This window comes from Onychomys torridus, chromosome 1 (assembly GCF_903995425.1).
Source record: "Onychomys torridus chromosome 1, mOncTor1.1, whole genome shotgun sequence".
NCBI classification, from domain to species: Eukaryota; Metazoa; Chordata; class Mammalia; order Rodentia; family Cricetidae; genus Onychomys; species Onychomys torridus.
The window spans coordinates 28,361,629-28,379,502 of record NC_050443.1 but is presented as its reverse complement, the minus strand read 5'-3'; the positions used below and the strand labels follow the sequence as shown (position 1 = coordinate 28,379,502).

General features: G+C 53.6%; 2 protein-coding genes across 7 annotated transcripts; one reads left to right on the top strand and one right to left on the bottom strand.

Annotated features, from left to right (window-relative positions):
- Positions 1-25: 25 nt before the first annotated feature.
- Positions 26-3,966, bottom strand: Fxyd1 (FXYD domain containing ion transport regulator 1). 4 transcript variants are annotated; one of them, XM_036186684.1, is made up of 9 exons: positions 3,864-3,966; positions 2,980-3,012; positions 2,602-2,666; positions 2,155-2,187; positions 1,762-1,836; positions 1,378-1,414; positions 492-541; positions 283-337; positions 26-163 (listed from the first exon to the last, which is right to left on the bottom strand). In XM_036186684.1, exons 1-8 carry the CDS (start codon positions 3,866-3,868, stop codon positions 315-317), a joined length of 321 nt encoding a protein of 106 aa, XP_036042577.1. In that variant the 5' UTR covers positions 3,869-3,966; the 3' UTR covers positions 26-163; positions 283-314. The 4 variants fall into 4 exon arrangements, with proteins under 4 accessions (XP_036042577.1, XP_036042699.1, XP_036042779.1 ...); XM_036186737.1 differs by having other exon boundaries at positions 28-163; positions 2,155-2,184; XM_036186806.1 differs by lacking the exon at positions 2,980-3,012.
- A 3,638-nt stretch (positions 3,967-7,604) lies between these two features.
- Lgi4 (leucine rich repeat LGI family member 4) lies at positions 7,605-17,638 on the top strand. 3 transcript variants are annotated; one of them, XM_036179566.1, is made up of 9 exons: positions 7,605-8,058; positions 8,453-8,524; positions 8,833-8,904; positions 11,353-11,424; positions 11,533-11,604; positions 11,814-11,983; positions 14,674-14,838; positions 14,921-15,426; positions 16,524-17,638. In XM_036179566.1, exons 1-9 carry the CDS (start codon positions 7,889-7,891, stop codon positions 16,836-16,838), a joined length of 1,614 nt encoding a protein of 537 aa, XP_036035459.1. In that variant the 5' UTR covers positions 7,605-7,888; the 3' UTR covers positions 16,839-17,638. The 3 variants fall into 3 exon arrangements, with proteins under 3 accessions (XP_036035459.1, XP_036035537.1, XP_036035625.1); XM_036179644.1 differs by lacking the exon at positions 11,533-11,604; XM_036179732.1 differs by lacking the exon at positions 7,605-8,058 and having other exon boundaries at positions 8,458-8,524; positions 8,833-8,929.
- Positions 17,639-17,874: the final 236 nt, after the last annotated feature.

The following is a 17,874-nucleotide window of genomic DNA, read 5'->3' as shown; positions in this document are numbered from 1 at the left end:
GGAGGCACTGAGATCAACCAAGCGCTATCAAGACGGAAAACCGAGTTTTATTGGAGGTCTTAGCAGTAAGGGGTGTCCGAGAGGCAGGGCTGAGGCAAGGGACGCTGGAAATGGCCACAGGCGAGCAGCTGGGTGGGGAGAGGCGTCAGGTGTCAAGGGGGTCCTGTGGGGGTTGAAGGGAGTGAATGACAAGCAGAGACCCCAAGCTCTCCTCGCCATGCTCCCACCCCGGCACTGTGCCCCTCTGCCTCCCTCCCAGCTTCAGCCCATCAGCTGCAGGACCTGGCTGAGTTTCCTGGAGACAGGTGGAAGGTCTACCGCCTGCGGGTGGACAGACCTGGGGGGTGGGGGACACAGAGAGTTCAGGGTCGGGGCGGGGGTTGGATCTGCAACCCGGGTAACTCCCCGCCAAATCCATCGTGCTGTGCGCCCAGGAAGAAGGGTTCTTGGAAACAGCTGCCCCACAAACCCCGCCGTGTCCACGAACTTACGGCGGATGGAGCTGCGGAAAGTTCCCTCCTCTTCGTCAGGTTCCCCAGTTCTGGGAAGGGACAAACAGAGGAATTCGGATGGACCAGGATGGGCAGCCGCTTCCGAGAAGCCCAAGTGCAGGCCTTATTTCCCGAACCGCAACGGGGACTTGGATACGGGAAAGGTCCATCCAATAAGCGCCCTGTTTCTGTTTGGGGGTGCGGCAGGAGGTGCTCCCAGCCGGTCATAGTGAAGGCTTCCGGGATGTTGGGAAAGGGACTTGACATTGTTGGGGAGAGGGACGGTCACAGGGTCTTGGGAGACGGCCCTGATGGGACATGGGGTCCAGTGAGTGAGCCTAAGTCACCCCACCTCCCCGTGCCACCGTTTCCTCATTTGCAAAACGGAATTTATGGCACCCACCTCATCCAGGTGGGGTGAGGGGTACAGAACAGGAAAGGAAAGGCACCTGGCGCGTGGTGCGCACTCATGCACGCTAGAGGGTCGGTATGGAGGCATCTGTGATCGTCTCAGCACGCAGAAGGCATGCCTACGTTGCCTGCGCTTGAAAGGTTTATTTCGAGAGGGGGGGACTGGAGGAGCTAAACTGGGCCGCCCTGTGAGGTGATCTCATTTCAGCTCTGTTGCTCCTGCCCAGCTTCGCCTCACTATGCTTGAGTTTCCATCTGCCGGGCTGGTGGGAGCCCAGCGCCCCCACTGGCTGGGAGCCGGGCCAGGCAAAGCGGGAGCTTGACCGTTGCTCCGGGGCCAGGAACTTGGCTTGGGTTTGGCACATGCTCCCCGCTTAATACGTGCTTAATACTGCAGGATGGGTGCGCTTGCCGCCTCTCCCCAACTGCCTCTCCACTGAGGGAGGAGCGAGGGAGGTCCAGAGGGAGCACTCACCTCTGCTGTTGGTTGAATTTGCACCGACATCTCTTGCCTGTGGAGTGGGAGGGTATAGGCTGAGCTTTCCTCCCTCATCCACAGGCTCTCCTCCAAATTGGGGAGGCCGCGGGGGTGGGACGTGGGGCGGGGCTGGAGGAAGGGTAGAGGGTGGGGGTGGGGTTGGATGTGGGGGTGTGGCCTCGCGGAATGGGGTGGGAGTGGGCGTGGTTTAAAGTGGGTGTGGTCTTGTGGGCGAGGCTGGACTCTGGGTGGGATGTGAGAGATGTGGTTGGAGGCTGAGCCTGTGCTGGGCGTGGGTGGGGCAAGCTGTGTAGGTTGTTGGGAGCTGACTTGGGCAGGAAGGCTGGAGGCGGGGCCGAGAAGGCAGGTGCAGACACTCACTAAGGATGATAAGGATGCCCAGGATGAAGAGGATCCCAGCGATGGTGAGGCCGCCGATCCTCAGAGTGTGGTAATCTGTGGGCAGCCCAGAGGAGAGTGAGCGCAGGGAAGGGGGATCCCATGGGTAAGAGTATGCAGGGCAAAGGGGAAGAGAGGAGGAAGGAGGAGGGTGGTGGGAAGAGAGGAAGGTTGGAGAGGAGGCTGCCACCGAACGTGGAGGCAGTAGGGGATGGGTGAGGCAGGGGGATCAAATAGACAGGCAAAGGAGTGTAAGACAAGGAGAGCAGGAGAGAGTGCAGAATGAGAGAGAGAGAGAGAGAGAGAGAGAGAGAGAGAGAGAGAGAGTAGAAACACACAGGCCCTCTCTCCAAACCCCATAGCAGTTTCCCTCACCATAGGTGAATGGATCGGGTTCCTGTGGACCTTCTAGAAAGAAAAATAAAAATGAACATCTCTTGGGGTCTACGACAGGAGAACCATCTTTGGGGGCTCTATCTACCTTCTCATACTGGGAGGTTGGGTGCTACAGGACCATAGACAGGCTGCCAGACTGTTCTGTGTTCTAGCAACCTCCTGTGGTGACCCAGAATCCTGATATCGTACAGGTTGTTCATGTTTCCACCAATCAGGGACCCAGCTTCTGTCCACCCCACCTCTGCCTAACTCGGCATCTTCCTCTCTCCTGCAAATGCCGACCGTGACCGGAGCCCACATGGCCATGCCTGATTTCCTCTTACGTGGATTCCTTTAGTTTGGTGTCTCCCACTTCATTTCCTCGGGGCCTTCTCCTACCTCTGGCACCCACAGGGCTGAGACAGAGAGCATCTCCTTTGGACTCACCTGCACTGGCCATGGTGAAGAAACACACGCAGAGAGCCAGGATGTGGCCGGGAGATGCCATTGCCCTAAGGAGTCAGCCAGGGTAAAAAAATGTCCTCTCCCTCTCTCCTCCCCTCCTAGAATGGGCCTGAACCCATGGGGTTAAATCAAGGACAGCCTAAGGACTTAAGGAAGGAGTGTCAGCCATTCAACTTAATTGCCTGAGAAACAGGGGCTCCCCTGCTCCCCAGGAACCACATCCCCCAAACAACTCCATAACGGAGAACAGGAGACTCGGCAGCATACACAAGAGCAAGGCAGGGTGGGGAGACACACATACAGGCCTCGGGAGGCCTCCCACAGGCCACCCCCTACCAACATCTGGTCCCCAAAACTTACCCTTGTAAGGGAAGCAAGCTACCTCTGGAAATGCTGAAACAGAAGGAGGACACGCCCAGCCCACCGGCCCCGACACACCTCAACCAGTGGTCTCTCTGGTCCCGGCTCTCCTGCCCTCGGCTGCCTGCCCGCTCTCTCCCTGACCCTGGGTATAAATATCTCCCACTTCACCCTGGAGGAATTCGCTGCACACAGGCCACCATGGCAACAGCCCCCCCTCCCCGACGACTTGGGGGGTCCTGTATAACACTACTGGGTGAGGCTCAGCCAGGAGCCACATCCCCACAGGCTACCCCATATCCTTTCCTGGAAGCTATGAGAAAAGGGGAACACTCCTCCCTTTGCCCTCCCCCGGGTGACATCTTTCATAACAAGACAACATTAGACAAGTGAATGACAAGAGGCCCATGCCAGTGGGCCTGTGAGAAGTCAGTTGTTTGGTTCAGGGACATACATATGAGCACAGACACACTTATACACACACACACACACACACACACACACACACACACACACACACACACACACACACACACGCACCAGGTGTGGCTAGAATGGGGACAGACAACCCCCTCTTCCCAAACTGCTGATTAGAGGAACATAGGGTGTGGACATAAGCACATACGCCTCAGGGCCTTCTGTACCCCCAAACAGTGACAGAAACAGACAAATGAGTACACGACACCCCCCTCCCAGCCAGGGGTCTCACACAGCAGCCACTGAAACAGGGAGGAGTCACCGCTCCCCCGCCAACCGTCCGCACACTCTCCTCCCTCTTGGGTCAGGCCTGCCTGAGAAGCCACAGGCTGGCCACTCTTTTCCCAAAATAGGCCTCCCAGCAAGGGGAGCAGAGAGGCCTGGAGGGAGGCCTGGGGGACGCTCACCCCATTCACGCTGTCCCTGCTGACAGAAGACCCCCAAGTGTCCAGCTGTGCACCCTGGGAGCTAAGCACTTTGGACCCCCTGGGCCAGAACTGGATGCTCCACCCCCGCAGGCTCCCCTCCCGGCCCCACCCCACTCTTGCCCTCCCCAACCAGCAACTGAAACTAGAGCCCAGGCTGGAGGGGGGCCAGGGGGCGGCCCCCAGCCCAGGCTGTCCTGGCCTGCTGCTAGATTAACTCTCTCAGCACAGCCCCAGTAGCATGTGGCAGCATGTGGACTGGCCTGTGAGGTGACAGGCGTGTGTGTGTGTGTGTGTGTGTGTGTGTGTGTGTGTGTGTGTGTACACACACACGCACGCGCGTGCACATGTGCATGAACACAAGCCTAGACAAGGGTCAGAGAATGTTTTCTGCTAGGATTCCAGGGAACTGGCCCAGCTGGGGCCTAAGGTCACACAGCCTAAGTGCTTAAGAGGTCACTGACCTCTGACCCAGTGTTCTGCCAGCCTTTGGTAACTAGTTTTTTTTGTTTTTGTTTTTGTTTGTTTTTTGGGGTTTTTGTTTTGTTTTGTTTTGTTTTTTTAATGCGTGGTGCTTTGATTTTGCATGGATATTGTGTGTTGCTGACTCAGATTCACCAGGAGTAACACACACACACAAAACACACACACACACACACACACACACACACACACACACACACACACACTGGTATCTGTGCAGAGATACAGTGAGAATATAACCACTGAATGGGTCTCAGGAAGCAGAGGCAGGAGGATTGGGAGTTCAAGGTCAGCCTGGCCCGCAGAGTGAGCTACATAGTGAGACACATACCCCTTCTCATAAAAAGATAAATAAATAAAAGACATTGCTGTGCCTGTCTGCTCTTACACACATTACACACTACCACACACAGCCCATAGGAGCACATTCAAAGACAGACTCACTCCCAGTACTCAAATGCCCACACCATAAGGAGGGCAGCTCCTTGTGTGACCTTGGGCAGCCCTTGAGACCTCACTGTCCCTCGACTGTCCTGGGCTACTTAAAGGAGAAACCACTAATGTTAATATCTGCAACTCCTGGCCAGGTTCCGAGGTCCACAAACTTAGTATTTTCTTGTCACCTCAGTTTTAGAGACTGGTAAACTGAGGTCTAGATCACTGATTTTCCTTAAGTCTCCCTGCTAGTTGAGGGTACAAATGCCCCCAGCCAACAGCAGCCCAGACACCGTGATCTACAGACGGGAGGTTAGCTCTGTCTCGGACACAAGCTTAGCCTCAGATATCCCTGTGGCCCAGAGCCTTCTACCCACGCTGTCCCAGCATTCCTGTTGAAGACAACCTTGGTGTTTACACAGTACCAGGAGTGGAGGGGGGCTGCCAGCCAGCCTGCCCAGTTTCCTTTGCTTACAGAGTGACTCTGAAGTGCTCACTGCCCCAGGGTGGAACAGTTCCTTCTCTTTGTGTGATGCTAGGCTTGTGACAGTCTGTAAGGGACTCAATTGTCCCTTCTGTAAAATGGAAAGAATAGCAGTATTCCCCCAACAGAGGGAGGTGGTGTGGTTATCAAGAACAACCCATGCAAAGCAGTGAAAACTGGTGCATTTCCTGCAAGGCTGGTGCAAAGTAAATGTTTGTCTTTACTAAGTTATGCCTGCTTCACTGTATAAGCCATCTTTCTTATGGTAAACAGGAGTGAGCACCTGCTGGAATGCTTCAGGCCTGCCACTGTCCCCTGTGCATCCTTAGCAGGAAGCTTTTTAATTGTTCTCTGTTTGTTTGTTTGTTTGTTTGTTTGTTTGTTTGTTTGTTTTGAAACAGGCTCTTATTCTGCACCCTCAAGCTGGCCTCAAACTCACTATGGAGCCTAGACTAGTCTCCAACCTTTGATCCTCTTGCCTCCACCTTCTGAGTTTGGGGATTCAAGTGTTATCACCTCTCTGAACCTTTATCAGCGTATTCCTATGTAGGGCTGGGGATGTGGCTCAGTTAGCCAAGTGCTTACTTAGTATTCATGGAGTCCTAGGCTCAGTGCTCAGCACCAAATAACCTGGGAGTGATGACACACCCTTATTCCCAGAAGTTGGGAGATTACGGTCATCCCAGGCTATACAGAAAGTTCAAGGCCAGCCTGAGTTATGTGGCACTCTGTCTAAAATGATTGCCCCTCAAGGCTGACTGAACCCCAAAGAGGGGAGCTGTTTGGTTAGTTCACCGAGTCCTCTCTTCAGTCTGGGCATGGACAGTAGGAATGATCCCATTGACAAATGAAGCCACCGAGGAACAGAGAGATTGAATAACTTGACTGAGGCAGCACAGGATCTGTTGGGCTCCTGTCCTCCAATGCACCTCAGTGGCAAGAGACCACATGTTCCTCAGCCTTCTGACCCCAGGCAACAAAGTGGTTGTTCCTGCTAAGCTAGAACCAACTGGCCCTGTAAAGCTAATCATTTAAGAGCCTTATGCCTCAGTTTCCCCATTTTTGGAGCAGGGCTTGTAAAGCAGGAACAGCAATACCCCCAGCTCACAGAGTTGCTGTGACGTCAATGAGCTGACACATGTAAAACCTGGCACACGGTTGAGTGTGGTGGCGCCCATCTGTCATGCCAGAACTTGGGAGGCTAAGCCAGGAAAGTTTTGCATCTGAGGGCCTGAACTGCAAAATGAATCCCAGGCCAGTCTCAAAACAAGCAAGCAAACATGCAACACTGACATAGCTTGAGGGGTGTAGGAGGGATCAACACCTTAGGTTGGGTTATGTGTGATTTATGAATTTTTCTCATTTAATGGAGAGGATCTGTTTGAGTTTCTAAGAGCTTAGTTCAGATGAAAACACCCAGCTGTGCACATGTTCATAAATTCCAACTTCCAAAGGAAGGATGGAGAATAAAACAAAGTGACCCTAGAGCAGGCTTCCTGGGTTTGGATGCTGGCGCTGCCTCCACTGGAGCCAGCCACCCTGATGCCCCACCTTTCTTCAACTGTAAATTAGTTATGAAAACGACACTGCCTGCACTTAACGGGGAGATTAGGGGCTGGTAGTGAAGTTTTAGGACAAAGTTCGATCAGTTTGATGTGGAAGAGAGAGGCGGAATCATCACTTGTTAGTCTTGGATCCCGGCTTTCATAGTGCTAATTACAGGGACCTGAAGGGAGCCCTGGCTTTGGGGCAGGGCAGCGGTCCTGCCAAGGGTGACCACAAGGGGGAGCAGCTGGACCAGCACTGGCCAAGTGGTGCCTTGGTGACAGGGTGGACCACACCCTCTAAGAGAAGGGGCTGGAGGGAACAGCTAGGATACCCCCATCCCCCACCCCCCAGTGAGTCCTCTTCCTAGCCTCTCCCATCTGCAGTCTGCAGAGCCATCTGGTCTCCACCCCGGGGACATCCTTCCCACTCTCCCCAACTGGGGTTGAGTGGGGACTCTGATGAGGGGTTGGTTGGGAGTGCCTAGGGTGGTTCAAGCCCTTGGCAGCCCCGCCCCCTCAAAGGCCATTCAGTCCCTTCCTTGGGCTTTTTCTTCCTATGGCCTCTGACCCTCTCCTTCCTACCCTTCTGCTGGGCACATCCCCGGCCACAGCAAGTGGGACGAGAGTGTGGGAGGACACAGAGAAAGTACTGGAAGCTTGAAACAGGGCAGGGAGGTGAGAGTTACAGACACCAGGCAGAAGGACCAGGACAGACAGACAGACAGACACACACACACACACACACACACACACACACACACACACACACACACACCAGAGATCTACAGGCCAAACCAGAGACACAGAGAGACAAAGACAGAAATAGACATGAGATTGCAGGGGTGGGAAACAGAATAATAGAAAGACAGGGAGACACTGACAGAAAACCCCACACTCCAGATACAGGGAGAGAGGGACAGGCTGAGAGAGAGAACAAGAAGGCCAGCCAGCCACAGGACAGCATGGCCAGCAGCAGGATGGAGGGGCATCCTGCAGAGATGTAGTGGTCAGGGTCTGGCAGGGTAGGGTGAGTGGGAGCCTGGGTAGGGCCGGGGGGCATGGGAGGGGCAGGCGTTCTATTGTTGCTGTTGGCCGGGGCTGGGGCAGGAGTGGCCTGGAGTCCCCCCAAGGCAAAGTGTCCCCCACGCTGCTCCTGTTCCAAGGAAAGTACCCTGTGCGAAGGATCCTCCGAGCTGCCCGAGAGCTTCTCTGCCACGCTCCTGTCACTGTGAGTGCCAGCCCTGTGTGGGCCTAAAGGGAGGGAGGAGACCTGGGACTCCAGGGTTGGCAGTGGGGAGCTGGGGTCTCTATCGGAATCTTGCACACCACAGAATTCTGGGATGTCTGAAAGAGGGCTGCTGAGATTTGGTGCCGACTGGGGGTGTCCCAAAGGGCAGGGGGGAGTCAATGGGGACACTGGAGATGCAGTATCCAGGGGTTGAGGGCTGCCAGGGGCCTTGTACATGTGTGGAGGGCATGGCAGAGGGCGGGGTAGAGAGTGGTAGAAGGCACCCCTGGGCTCCACATGGAAGGTCAGGGCCTCCAGAGCAGCCAAGGGCTCTGATTCAAGAGAGAAAAATTGGAATGTTGTTCTGCTCACTGATTTCTGCCCATGTCCCCAGCTCCCTCATCAAGATGGGGGTCTCCCAGCTGAAGGCTGGTAGCTTCATGAAGATGCCATCATTGCACTTGCTGTGAGTATGGCCTGGCTGGACCCTTGACCCTCTGCTCAAGAAAATGAGTGTTCTGCACGTGTGTGTGTATGAATGTGTGTGTACATGAATGTGTGTGTGTATGTGTGTGTGTGTGTACGTGTACATGCATGGGGGGTGTTCAAACACCTGTGAGGACATGTGTACTTTGTGTATATCTATGGAAGCATCCGTGTCCATTTACATAGCCCTACGCTTGCACGTGTGTCCTTGGGTTGGTTGAGGGCTAAGAGGACAGCCATACGTACCAGTCTACAACTCTGAAAGCATCTGTCTTGCCCCCTTGCCAGGCTTTTCACATCCAGTACCTTCTCCGTGATCGAGGATGATGCCTTCATTGGCCTGTCCTACCTGCGGTACCTGTGAGTACAGCCCTGCTGGGGAAAGGTGGGTCTGGAGGGGTGGGCGAGCTTCTCTGTGACCCCAGTGGAAGAGGATGAAGGGAGGTGGTCTTGGGGAAGGGAGCATCTGGCCAATGGCAGGTCCCTAGGAAAAAGGCTTCAGTGTGGACAGCTCAGGAGCTACTGATCAGAAGTGAATCTCACCTCTGTGTACTTCAGATTCACAGAGGAAGCTGGGCCTGGTGGCTCAGGCCTGTAATCCCAGCTGTTCAGGAGGTTGAGGCAGGAGGATGGCTAACTCAAGGCCTGCTTCGGCTGCAGAATGAATTCAAGGCTAGCCTGAATAACTCATTGAGACCCTGTCTCATAATAAGAAATAATTAAAATAAGATAAAAATAAAAGACTAGGGGTACATCTTGGGAGTGGGTACTTGCTTAGTGTATGTGAGACCCCGGGTTTCAGTCCCAGCCCTGGAAACCGAGAATCAGCAAAGGGCCTAGCCAGACTCAGTTGTCCTGATGCAGGGAGGTTCCAGGAAAGGGTGTACAAAGAGGTTAGGAGAAGGAAACATTTAAAATCACCTGAAAACCACTTGGAGCTATGCAGTGATCATGTGACAGTATGGGTACAGTGCCAATGTAGGGGTGCCAGGTTGCTGGAGGGGTTGGCTGTATGACAGGACTGCATGCTGCTGGTGGCCTGGTGATGCTGCTGTGGAGGGTGGTGTGTAGGGGGTGTCCTTGTTAGTGATGTGTAAACAGACTTTTCTTTCCTGCCCGCCAGTTCCAAATAACCAACACAGAGACTTAATAGGAATTATAGATGATTGGCCGATAGCTCAGGCTTATTACTAACTAGCTCTTGCAACTTAAATTAACCCAGTTCTTTTAATCTACATTCTGCCACATGGCCTTACCTCTCTTTCAGTGATGATTATATTATTGCTGATGAGTGGGGTTTTTTTGTTTGTTGGGAGACAAGGTTTTTCTGTGTAGTTTTGGTGCCTGTCCTGGATCTCGCTCTGTAGACCAAGCTGGCCTTGAACTCAGAGATCTGCCTGGCTCTTCCTCCCAAGTGCTAGGATTAAAGTCATACACCACTACCACCCTGCCTGCTGATGGAGTATGAGGGTTGCTGACCAAAATGGCTGCCATAATATTGTTGGTGTTATTGGGGATATCTATAAGGTGTGTGGGGCTGCTGTTTGTGGTGATTATCAATGTAGGGGTATGTGCTTATGGTGTGTGTGGATGTTGGTCATGGGTATGGGTAAAATGTTGGTGGAGGTTTTCTAGTTTTGTATTTGGGGGCTCTTTCCTATTTGCTTGTTTGTTTTGGAAACTGGGTTGAGCATGCTAGGAAAGTAGTTCCAAATTCCTCACTGGAGCATTCTAGGCAGGGGCTCTACCACTGAACCACACCCCAGCCCCTCACTGGGGGATTCTAGGCAGGAGCTCTACCATTGAGCCACACCCCAGCCCCTCACTGGGGGATTCTAGGCAGGAGCCCTACCATTGAGCCACACCCCAGCCCCTCACTGGGGGATTCTAGGCAAGTACTCAACCACTGAGCCACACCCAGCCCCTCACTGGGGGATTCTAGGCAGGGGCTCTACTACTGAACCAAACCATATGCCCAGCCCTTCCATGGAATATTCTAGGCAAGCACTCTATCTCTAAGAGACATCTCAGCCCAGGTGTCATGTTTTTTTTAAATGTTGCATTTATTTGTGTGTGTGGGTGTGTGGGGGGGGGTGACAGTGTTTGTGCCATGGCCCACGTATACAAGTCAGAGGACAACTTGTGGGGGCAGATCCTCTTCTTCCACCACATGGGTTCTGGGGATCAAAAACTGGGGTTATCAGGCATGGTGGTAACTGCCTTACCTGCTGAGCCAGGCCCCAGCCCTGTTGTTAGTTTTGATGGTGTCGTTGGCTCTGGATTTAACAATGATGATGAAATTGTTGGTATTCATGAAAATACTGTGCTGGTGGTGGATGGTGGGAATGTTGATGGTGATGGTGATGCTGCTGGTACCAGCTGAGGTTTATAACAGTGGTGGCAATGTTGGTGTTATGGCAGCAGTCTTGGTTCTAGTCATGAAAGTGTGATGTTGGTGACACTATGTGTGTTGTTGGTGTGGGGTTTGGCAATGGGTGTTGATGAGAGTGGGTGGAGATGAGCAAATGGTGCCGGGATTAATGGCACTTATTGGTACTGAGCTCAGTGATAACAGAGGCACACACGTCGGTGCCAGGGTGGTGGTGGTGTGATGGTGGTTGCACTTAGGATAAGCCTGACAATGACTATAGAGCTAAGACCTTGGCTACTGTGAGAGTGGCCCTGGTGAAGAATGGTTTCCTTGTGCTCATCAAGGTGAGAGAGGAGAGAGAAGCCATCCCTGTGGCTTCCTAGGGCCAGTTTCTCCAGCACTGTGGGCCTCCCCCTCACTCCACCCTCTCCCCACAGCTTCATTGAGGACAACAAGATTGGCTCCATCTCCAAGAACGCCCTGAGAGGACTCCGCTCACTCACACACCTGTGTGTATTTCCACAGCCCAGTCCTCCACTATAGGCACCCGACCCATCCCTCAAGGCCATAGCATCTCCTGGCCACAGCTGACACTCTTTCCTCTCCCGCTCTGTCAGAAGCCTAGCCAACAACCACCTCGAGGCCCTACCCAGATTCCTGTTCCGAGACCTGGAGACTCTGACTCATGTGTGAGCTCAGGCTCAGGGGGGCTGAGGGTAGGGCTTGGAAATGCTAATAGGGAGGGAGATTTGGGCCTCTTTGGGCTAATGCATGAGTATGCTTGGCTTATATTTTCCTGTCATCTGAGGGTGCCATCCTAGACCCTCACCTGGGAAGGTGACTTGGCCTCTAAGCCACAGAAACTGGGTCACAGCTTCTTCATGGCTTCTTGCCCTAGGGACCTCCGTGGGAACCCGTTCCAGTGTGACTGCCGAGTACTTTGGTTGCTGCAGTGGATACCTACGGTGAATGCCAGTGTGGGCCTGGGGGCCTGTGCAGGCCCCTCTGCCCTTGCCCGAATGCAGCTCAATCACCTTGACCCTAAGAGGTTCAAGTGCAGAGCCACAGGTGATGGCTTCCTGCCCCTTCCCCAACCCCTCAGCAGTGGGAGGGCAACAGGGCCTCAGAAGAAGATAGGAAATCAAGTGTGTGTGTTGGGGGGCAGGGCAGCCACAGGGGTGAGGAGATAACCTCCCTGAGCCTCATCTCCTCATTTGTAAAGCAGGGTTGTAAACAGTGACCCCGGATCTCTGTGAGGAGTAAACGCTGGGTAGTATTTTTCTTTACTTTTTGACAGGCTCTCAATTCACAGACAAGGCTGGCATTGAACTTGTGACCCTCCTGCCTCTTCCACCTTCTGTGTGCTGGGGTTGCAAGCATGAATCACATTTGGTCTCTGCACAGCTTTTGATGCCAGACCTGGCAAGGAGGCTTTCATATTATTGTTGTTGTTGTTGTTACATGTGTGTATGTCTGTGTATGGGTATGTGCATTCGAGTGCAGATGTTGGATGCCCTGGAATTGGAGTTCTAGGCAGTTGTCAACTGTCCTACATGGGTGCTGGGAACGGGAACTCCAGTTCTGTGCAAGAGCAGCAAACATCTCTTCAGCCCTTGTTTGTTGCTATTTGTGTTTAGTTTTCTGAGACAAAGTCTTACGATGTAGCCCAAGCTGGCTTCAGACATGTAGCAATCCTCTGGTCTCTGCCTCCCAAATGCCCGATGACAGGCGTGCACCGCTATGCGGGCTTACAAGGGCCTTTTGTAAGGATTTACTGGTATTGTTAATACGACACTTTTAAATACCCATTTTGTGCTGGGAGCTGCGGGTACCTCCCTCCTCCCTGGGGCTTGTCTTGTAGCTTTTCCATGAATATATAGAATATACCATGACATTTTCCTGAGTGCTGGGTCATGCAGGAGGCAGCAGTGACCCGGCTGGCTGGCCCTGGGTCTCTCCCTTCCTGAGGCTACAGTTGAGAAGTCAGGCAACCCCAAAGATCCCAAAGAGTCCAGGATGGTCCCTCCAAAATGAGGAGGCACAGGCGGGGAGGGTAGGGGGTGGGGTTGTTGACAGAGTTGGAAGGCACAAGCAGAGTCTGGGGTAGGAGTGAGGTCAGGACAGAAGTCATTAGCACCTGAGGAAGCCCAGAGCTAGGACGAGGAAAGCCAAGGAAGGGTGCAAAGAGCAAGTAGTATGATTTTTGTTCATGGGCTTGTTTTTGGGTTTGGTTTTGGTTTTCGAGACAGGGTTTCTCTGTGTAGTTTTGGTGCCTGTCCTGGAACTAGCTCTGTAGACCAGGCTGGCCTTGAACTCACAAAGATCCACCTTGCTCTACCTCCTGAGTGCTGGGATTAAACGTGTGCACCACCACCGCCTTGCTTCATTTCCATTTTAAAATGTGGGTGTGGGGAAATGGTGGCTGCATGTGTACCATGGCGCATGTGCAGAGGTCAGAGGACAAGTGGGAACCGATTCTCTCCTTGCACCATATGAATTCTGGGACCAAATGCAGCTCCATCAGACTTGGTGGCAAGTGCCCTTACTCACTGAACCATCTCCCCAGCTCAGGAAGAGCTAATTTAAAGGACATTTTAAAAAAGATTCTGCAGGGCGTGTTAGTACATGCAATCCCAGCACTGGGACAACTGAGGCTGGAGGGTCGTGAACTTGAGAGCAGTGTAGGCTACATGGTGCAGTCCTACCTTAAAAACAAAATGCGATTCAGTTTGTGTGAATGTCCCTGGTTGTGGCTTCCTGTGTCAACCCTGCCACCTAGGAACAGGGCCTAGTATATAGGGTGACATACTACCAATGGACTCGCAGCCTGGGTCTCTTAAGACAGCCTGGAGAGTGAGTTAAAGAACTCCCTGGACTGGGGAGATGGCTCAGTGGCTAAGGGCACTTGCCACCAAGCCTGATGACCGGGCTTCAATCCCCAGAACACATATGACGGAAGGGGAGAGCCAGCTCTCACCCTTGCCTTCTGACCTCCACACATGGGTCATGCATCCCACACATAAACACAAATGGGAGCAGATGACCTGTCTTTGCATGGGTGGGGTAGCCCCTAGTTGCTGCCCTTGTTTTCATGGTTCAAGCCAGGTTGTGACATCTCCATGTGCTTTTGGATGTGGCAAAAAGGACGCAAAAGAGGCCAGGTTCAGAACAAGTCATGTTCACACTTCTTGTCTGTTGTGAACTTGATCATGATATCTGGGGAGTGTGCTAGTAGGGATACTGGAACATTCTGTCTGGGCTGCCTGATGGTCATCTCCCTGCTTTATGAAAAAAGTGGTGTGTGTGTGTGTGTGTGTGTGTGTGTGTGTGTGTGTGTGTGTGTGTGTTGCTAGGGACTAAACTCAGAGCCTTCCATATGTTAGGCAAGCGTTACACTACCAAACCACACCCCAGCCCCTCACTGGGGGATTCTAGGCAGGGGCTCTACCACTGAGCCACACCCCAGCCCCTCACTGGGGGATTCTAGGCAAGGGCTCTACCACTGAGCCACACCCCAGCCCCTCACTGGGGATTCTAGGCAGGGGCTCTACCACTGAGCCACACCCCAGCCCCTCACTGGGGATTCTAGGCAGGGGCTCTACCACTGAGCCACACCCCAGCCCCTCACTGGGGATTCTAGGCAGGGGCTCTACCACTGAGCTGCCACCCCAGCCCCTCACTGGAGCCCTCACTGAAGGCTCAGAAATTGAGGTCCCCGGCCCACCCCCAGGCATCTCTGACTCTCTTGCTGCCTCTAGAACTGTCCTGGCTCCAGACTGTTGGGGAGTCGGCACTGAGCGTGGAGTCCTTCTCCTATCAGGGGGAACCCCACGTGATCCTGGCACAGCCTTTTGCTGGCCGTTGCTTGATCCTGGTCTGGGACTACAGCCTGCAGCGCTTCCGGCCTGAGGAAGAGGTGTCTGGTGAGCTCCCTTCCTGTCCTGACCCCTTCCCTCCTGTCCCCAGACTGCCATTGAGCCTGACTGTGTTACACTCTCCCTACAGCGCCCTCCGTGGTGTCCTGCAAACCTCTGGTTCTGGGCCCACACCTCTTCATACTGGCAGCCCGCCTGTGGGGAGGCTCACAGCTGTGGTCTCGGTCTAGCCCCGAACTGCGTCTGGCCCCAATACAGGTCCTAGCCCCTCAAAGGCTGCTGCGACCCAATGATGCAGAGCTCCTGTGGCTGGATGGGCAGCCCTGCTTCGTGGTGGCTGATGCCTCCAAAGCTGGTAGTACCACGCTGCTGTGCCGTGATGGGCCCGGCTTCTACCCACGTCAGAGCCTGCATGCCTGGCACCGCGACACCGACGCTGAGGCCCTAGAGCTGGATGGCCGACCGCATCTGCTGCTCGCTTCGGCCTCCCAGAGGCCAGTGCTCTTCCATTGGTTTGGTGGCCGCTTCGAGAGGCGCACAGACATCCCAGAGGCTGAGGACGTCTATGCCACGAAACACTTTCAGGCCGGTGGAGACGTGTTCCTGTGCCTGACACGATACATTGGGGACTCCATGGTGAGGCTGGGGGCACACAGTGGAAGCCAAGCCTGATCACAGCAGCTGACCCTCATTTGACAGGGGGCTGGACCCCTGTTTCAGCACAGCCTCTCACTGGTGAATTCCAGGCGTGGTTTCCATCACTGAGCCTCACCCACAACCAATCCCTGGTGAATTCTAGGCAAGCAAACCACACTAAACCACATTAAACCACACCCCCAGGCCCTTTCTAGTGAATTCCTGGCATAAGCTCTATAGCTGAGCTACACTCCCAACCCTCAGCTGATGAAGGCAGAGACTCAGGCAGGGTCTTAACATGTAGTGCAGGCTGGCCTCAATCTCATGCCCTGTGCCAGTGTAACAGGAAGGTTACATATATGACCTGCTTCCGCTAAACTTATTCTACGCCGCTAAGCTTGGCTCTGTAACTCTAGAACATTCCAGGATGATAGTTAACTCCAACCACACCCTTCCAATTGGGATACTACACCCTCAAGGATGAACTGGTTGGTGGTAGGCCCTGCTCACTGCCTCCAGGGTTCTCTTTTCAGAATGAGATGCAGTCGGTGACAGACACCCACGAGGTTATTTGAGGGGTCTCTAAGGGAAAACAGTGGAGACAAGAATGGGGGTCAGGGGTCAGGCAGGAGACTGGAGAAGGGTGAAAGCTGCGTCAGGGTGTGGCCAGAACAGATGGCATAAAACAGTGAGACCAAAAGACCCTTGCTGGACACTCTGTGTGGCATGTGAGGGGAAGAGAAAGGTCTAGAACAAAGATCAGCTCTGAGCAGACAGATGTTCTCATCTGTAAATTAGGAAAGCTGCTGGGCATAGTGTTGGTGTCAGTCAAGGGTCTGTCATTTCAGTACCAGGGAGGCTGAGGAGCAAAGACAGTTTGAGATAGTCAGTCAGTACCAGCAAGACTCCCCCCAAATAGATAAATAGATAGATAGACAGACAGACAGACAGACAGACAGACAGATAGGTAAAAATAAAGAGCTGTGGTGAAACTGAGGACCTACAGGCTCATGTTACAAGTCTTCCAGAGCCTTGAGGATGACAGGGAGGCCCAGTGCCTCTTGAGCCAGGGTCTAACTAGCTTCCGCACCCTACAGGTCATGCGCTGGGATGGCTCCATGTTCCGACTGCTACAGCAACTTCCATCTCGGGGTTCCCATGTCTTCCAGCCACTGCTCATCGCCAGAGACCAATTGGCCATCTTGGGCAGCGATTTTGCCTTCAGCCAAGTCTTCCGCCTTGAGCCTGATAAAGGGATCCTGGAGCCACTACAGGAACTGGGACCCCCGGCCTTGGTGGCCCCTCGAGCCTTTGCCCAAGTCTGGGTAGCAGGAAGACGCTTTCTATTCGCGGCGTGCTTCAAGGGTCCCACGCAGATCTACCAGCACCACGAGTTGGATCTCAGTGCCTGAGGCTGGGCAGGACCCTGGAAATGGCTGTGGGGCTGGCAAGGGCATCCTGCGACATGTGGGTACACTCTCGGGCCTGGCCTCCTGGCCATCACAGCCTGTCCTGTGTGATACAGACCACTATCCAAGTACATCAGCTTGGTTCAGGTTTAGCTCACCTTCTGGAGGATCTGCACTTTAGGGGGAAACGGGAGGAGGTCTCTCTGCTCCCAACAACGTTTGCGGCTCTTGTAGTCTGAAGCCACATTTTGGAGGACAGATGCTACTACCATAGACAATGGCTTGGGAGCTCAGCCTGGGACACAACAGGGAGCTGGGATACAGAAAGCAAAAGAACAATCTGCTGAGCTCAAGAGGTCTGGATATCCCGCCCTCAACGACCCCTTGGTCCTGCTCCATATAAAGTACCGAAAGAGAGCTCTCTTTTCCTCTCAAACCCAATCTGGCCATTGGCTTTCGTAGAGGAGTACGTATCTCTGTGACGTCACAGTTGCTGGGCAGTTTCCGGGCCTGGCACTTTGCTGCTTGTGCGCATGTCTGCTGCCAAAAGCCGATTAGGGCGTTTTGTTGCTTTTCCGCATGCGCAGAAAAAGAGACGGGGTAAAGATGAGTCTGGAGGTGTCAGAGAAGGCTGTGGGTACCCCGTTCCCAGAATGTGACAGGGGCAAGAATAGAAAGTGTGTGAGTTCAATAAATGCCCTGCGTTCCCGACCTGCCCGGTCTTTGGGCTCACGGCAGGAAGGTCTTATGAATGTTGTTGAGTGGCAGGTGATGGGATCCTGGGTAGGAATTTTGCTTTGAAAGGTTTTAGGCATTTTCTAAGGTGTCACATGACTTCATGGGTACTGGGGAATCTCAAGAAAGCCTGGGGGTAGTGGAGGGTCTCACTCTGGGCCTGCTGTATATTTTTAGGGGTGTCCTGGGGAATTAAAGATTTCACAGGGGCAGTTGGTATATGGAAAGGTCTCAGGATAAAGTGAGGTCTCAGAATGGATGAGAAAGCCACTGCAGGGGTGGGGGTGGGGCTAAACTATCTGAG

Bases quoted from the DNA above. Each gene is read 5' to 3' on its own strand.
- Fxyd1 (XM_036186684.1), bottom strand. The intron at 1,837-2,154 runs GTGAGGGAAACT...GGCTGCCCACAG, and splicing joins ACCCGATCCATTCACCTATG to ATTACCACACTCTGAGGATC. The intron at 338-491 runs GTAAGTTCGTGG...CCCACCCCCCAG, and splicing joins TTTCCGCAGCTCCATCCGCC to GTCTGTCCACCCGCAGGCGG.
- Lgi4 (XM_036179566.1), top strand. From the start codon at position 7,889: ATGGGAGGGGCAGGCGTTCTATTGTTGCTGTTGGCCGGGGCTGGGGCA. The intron at 11,605-11,813 runs GTGAGCTCAGGC...TTCTTGCCCTAG, and splicing joins CTGGAGACTCTGACTCATGT to GGACCTCCGTGGGAACCCGT. The intron at 14,839-14,920 runs GTGAGCTCCCTT...CTCTCCCTACAG, and splicing joins GCCTGAGGAAGAGGTGTCTG to CGCCCTCCGTGGTGTCCTGC.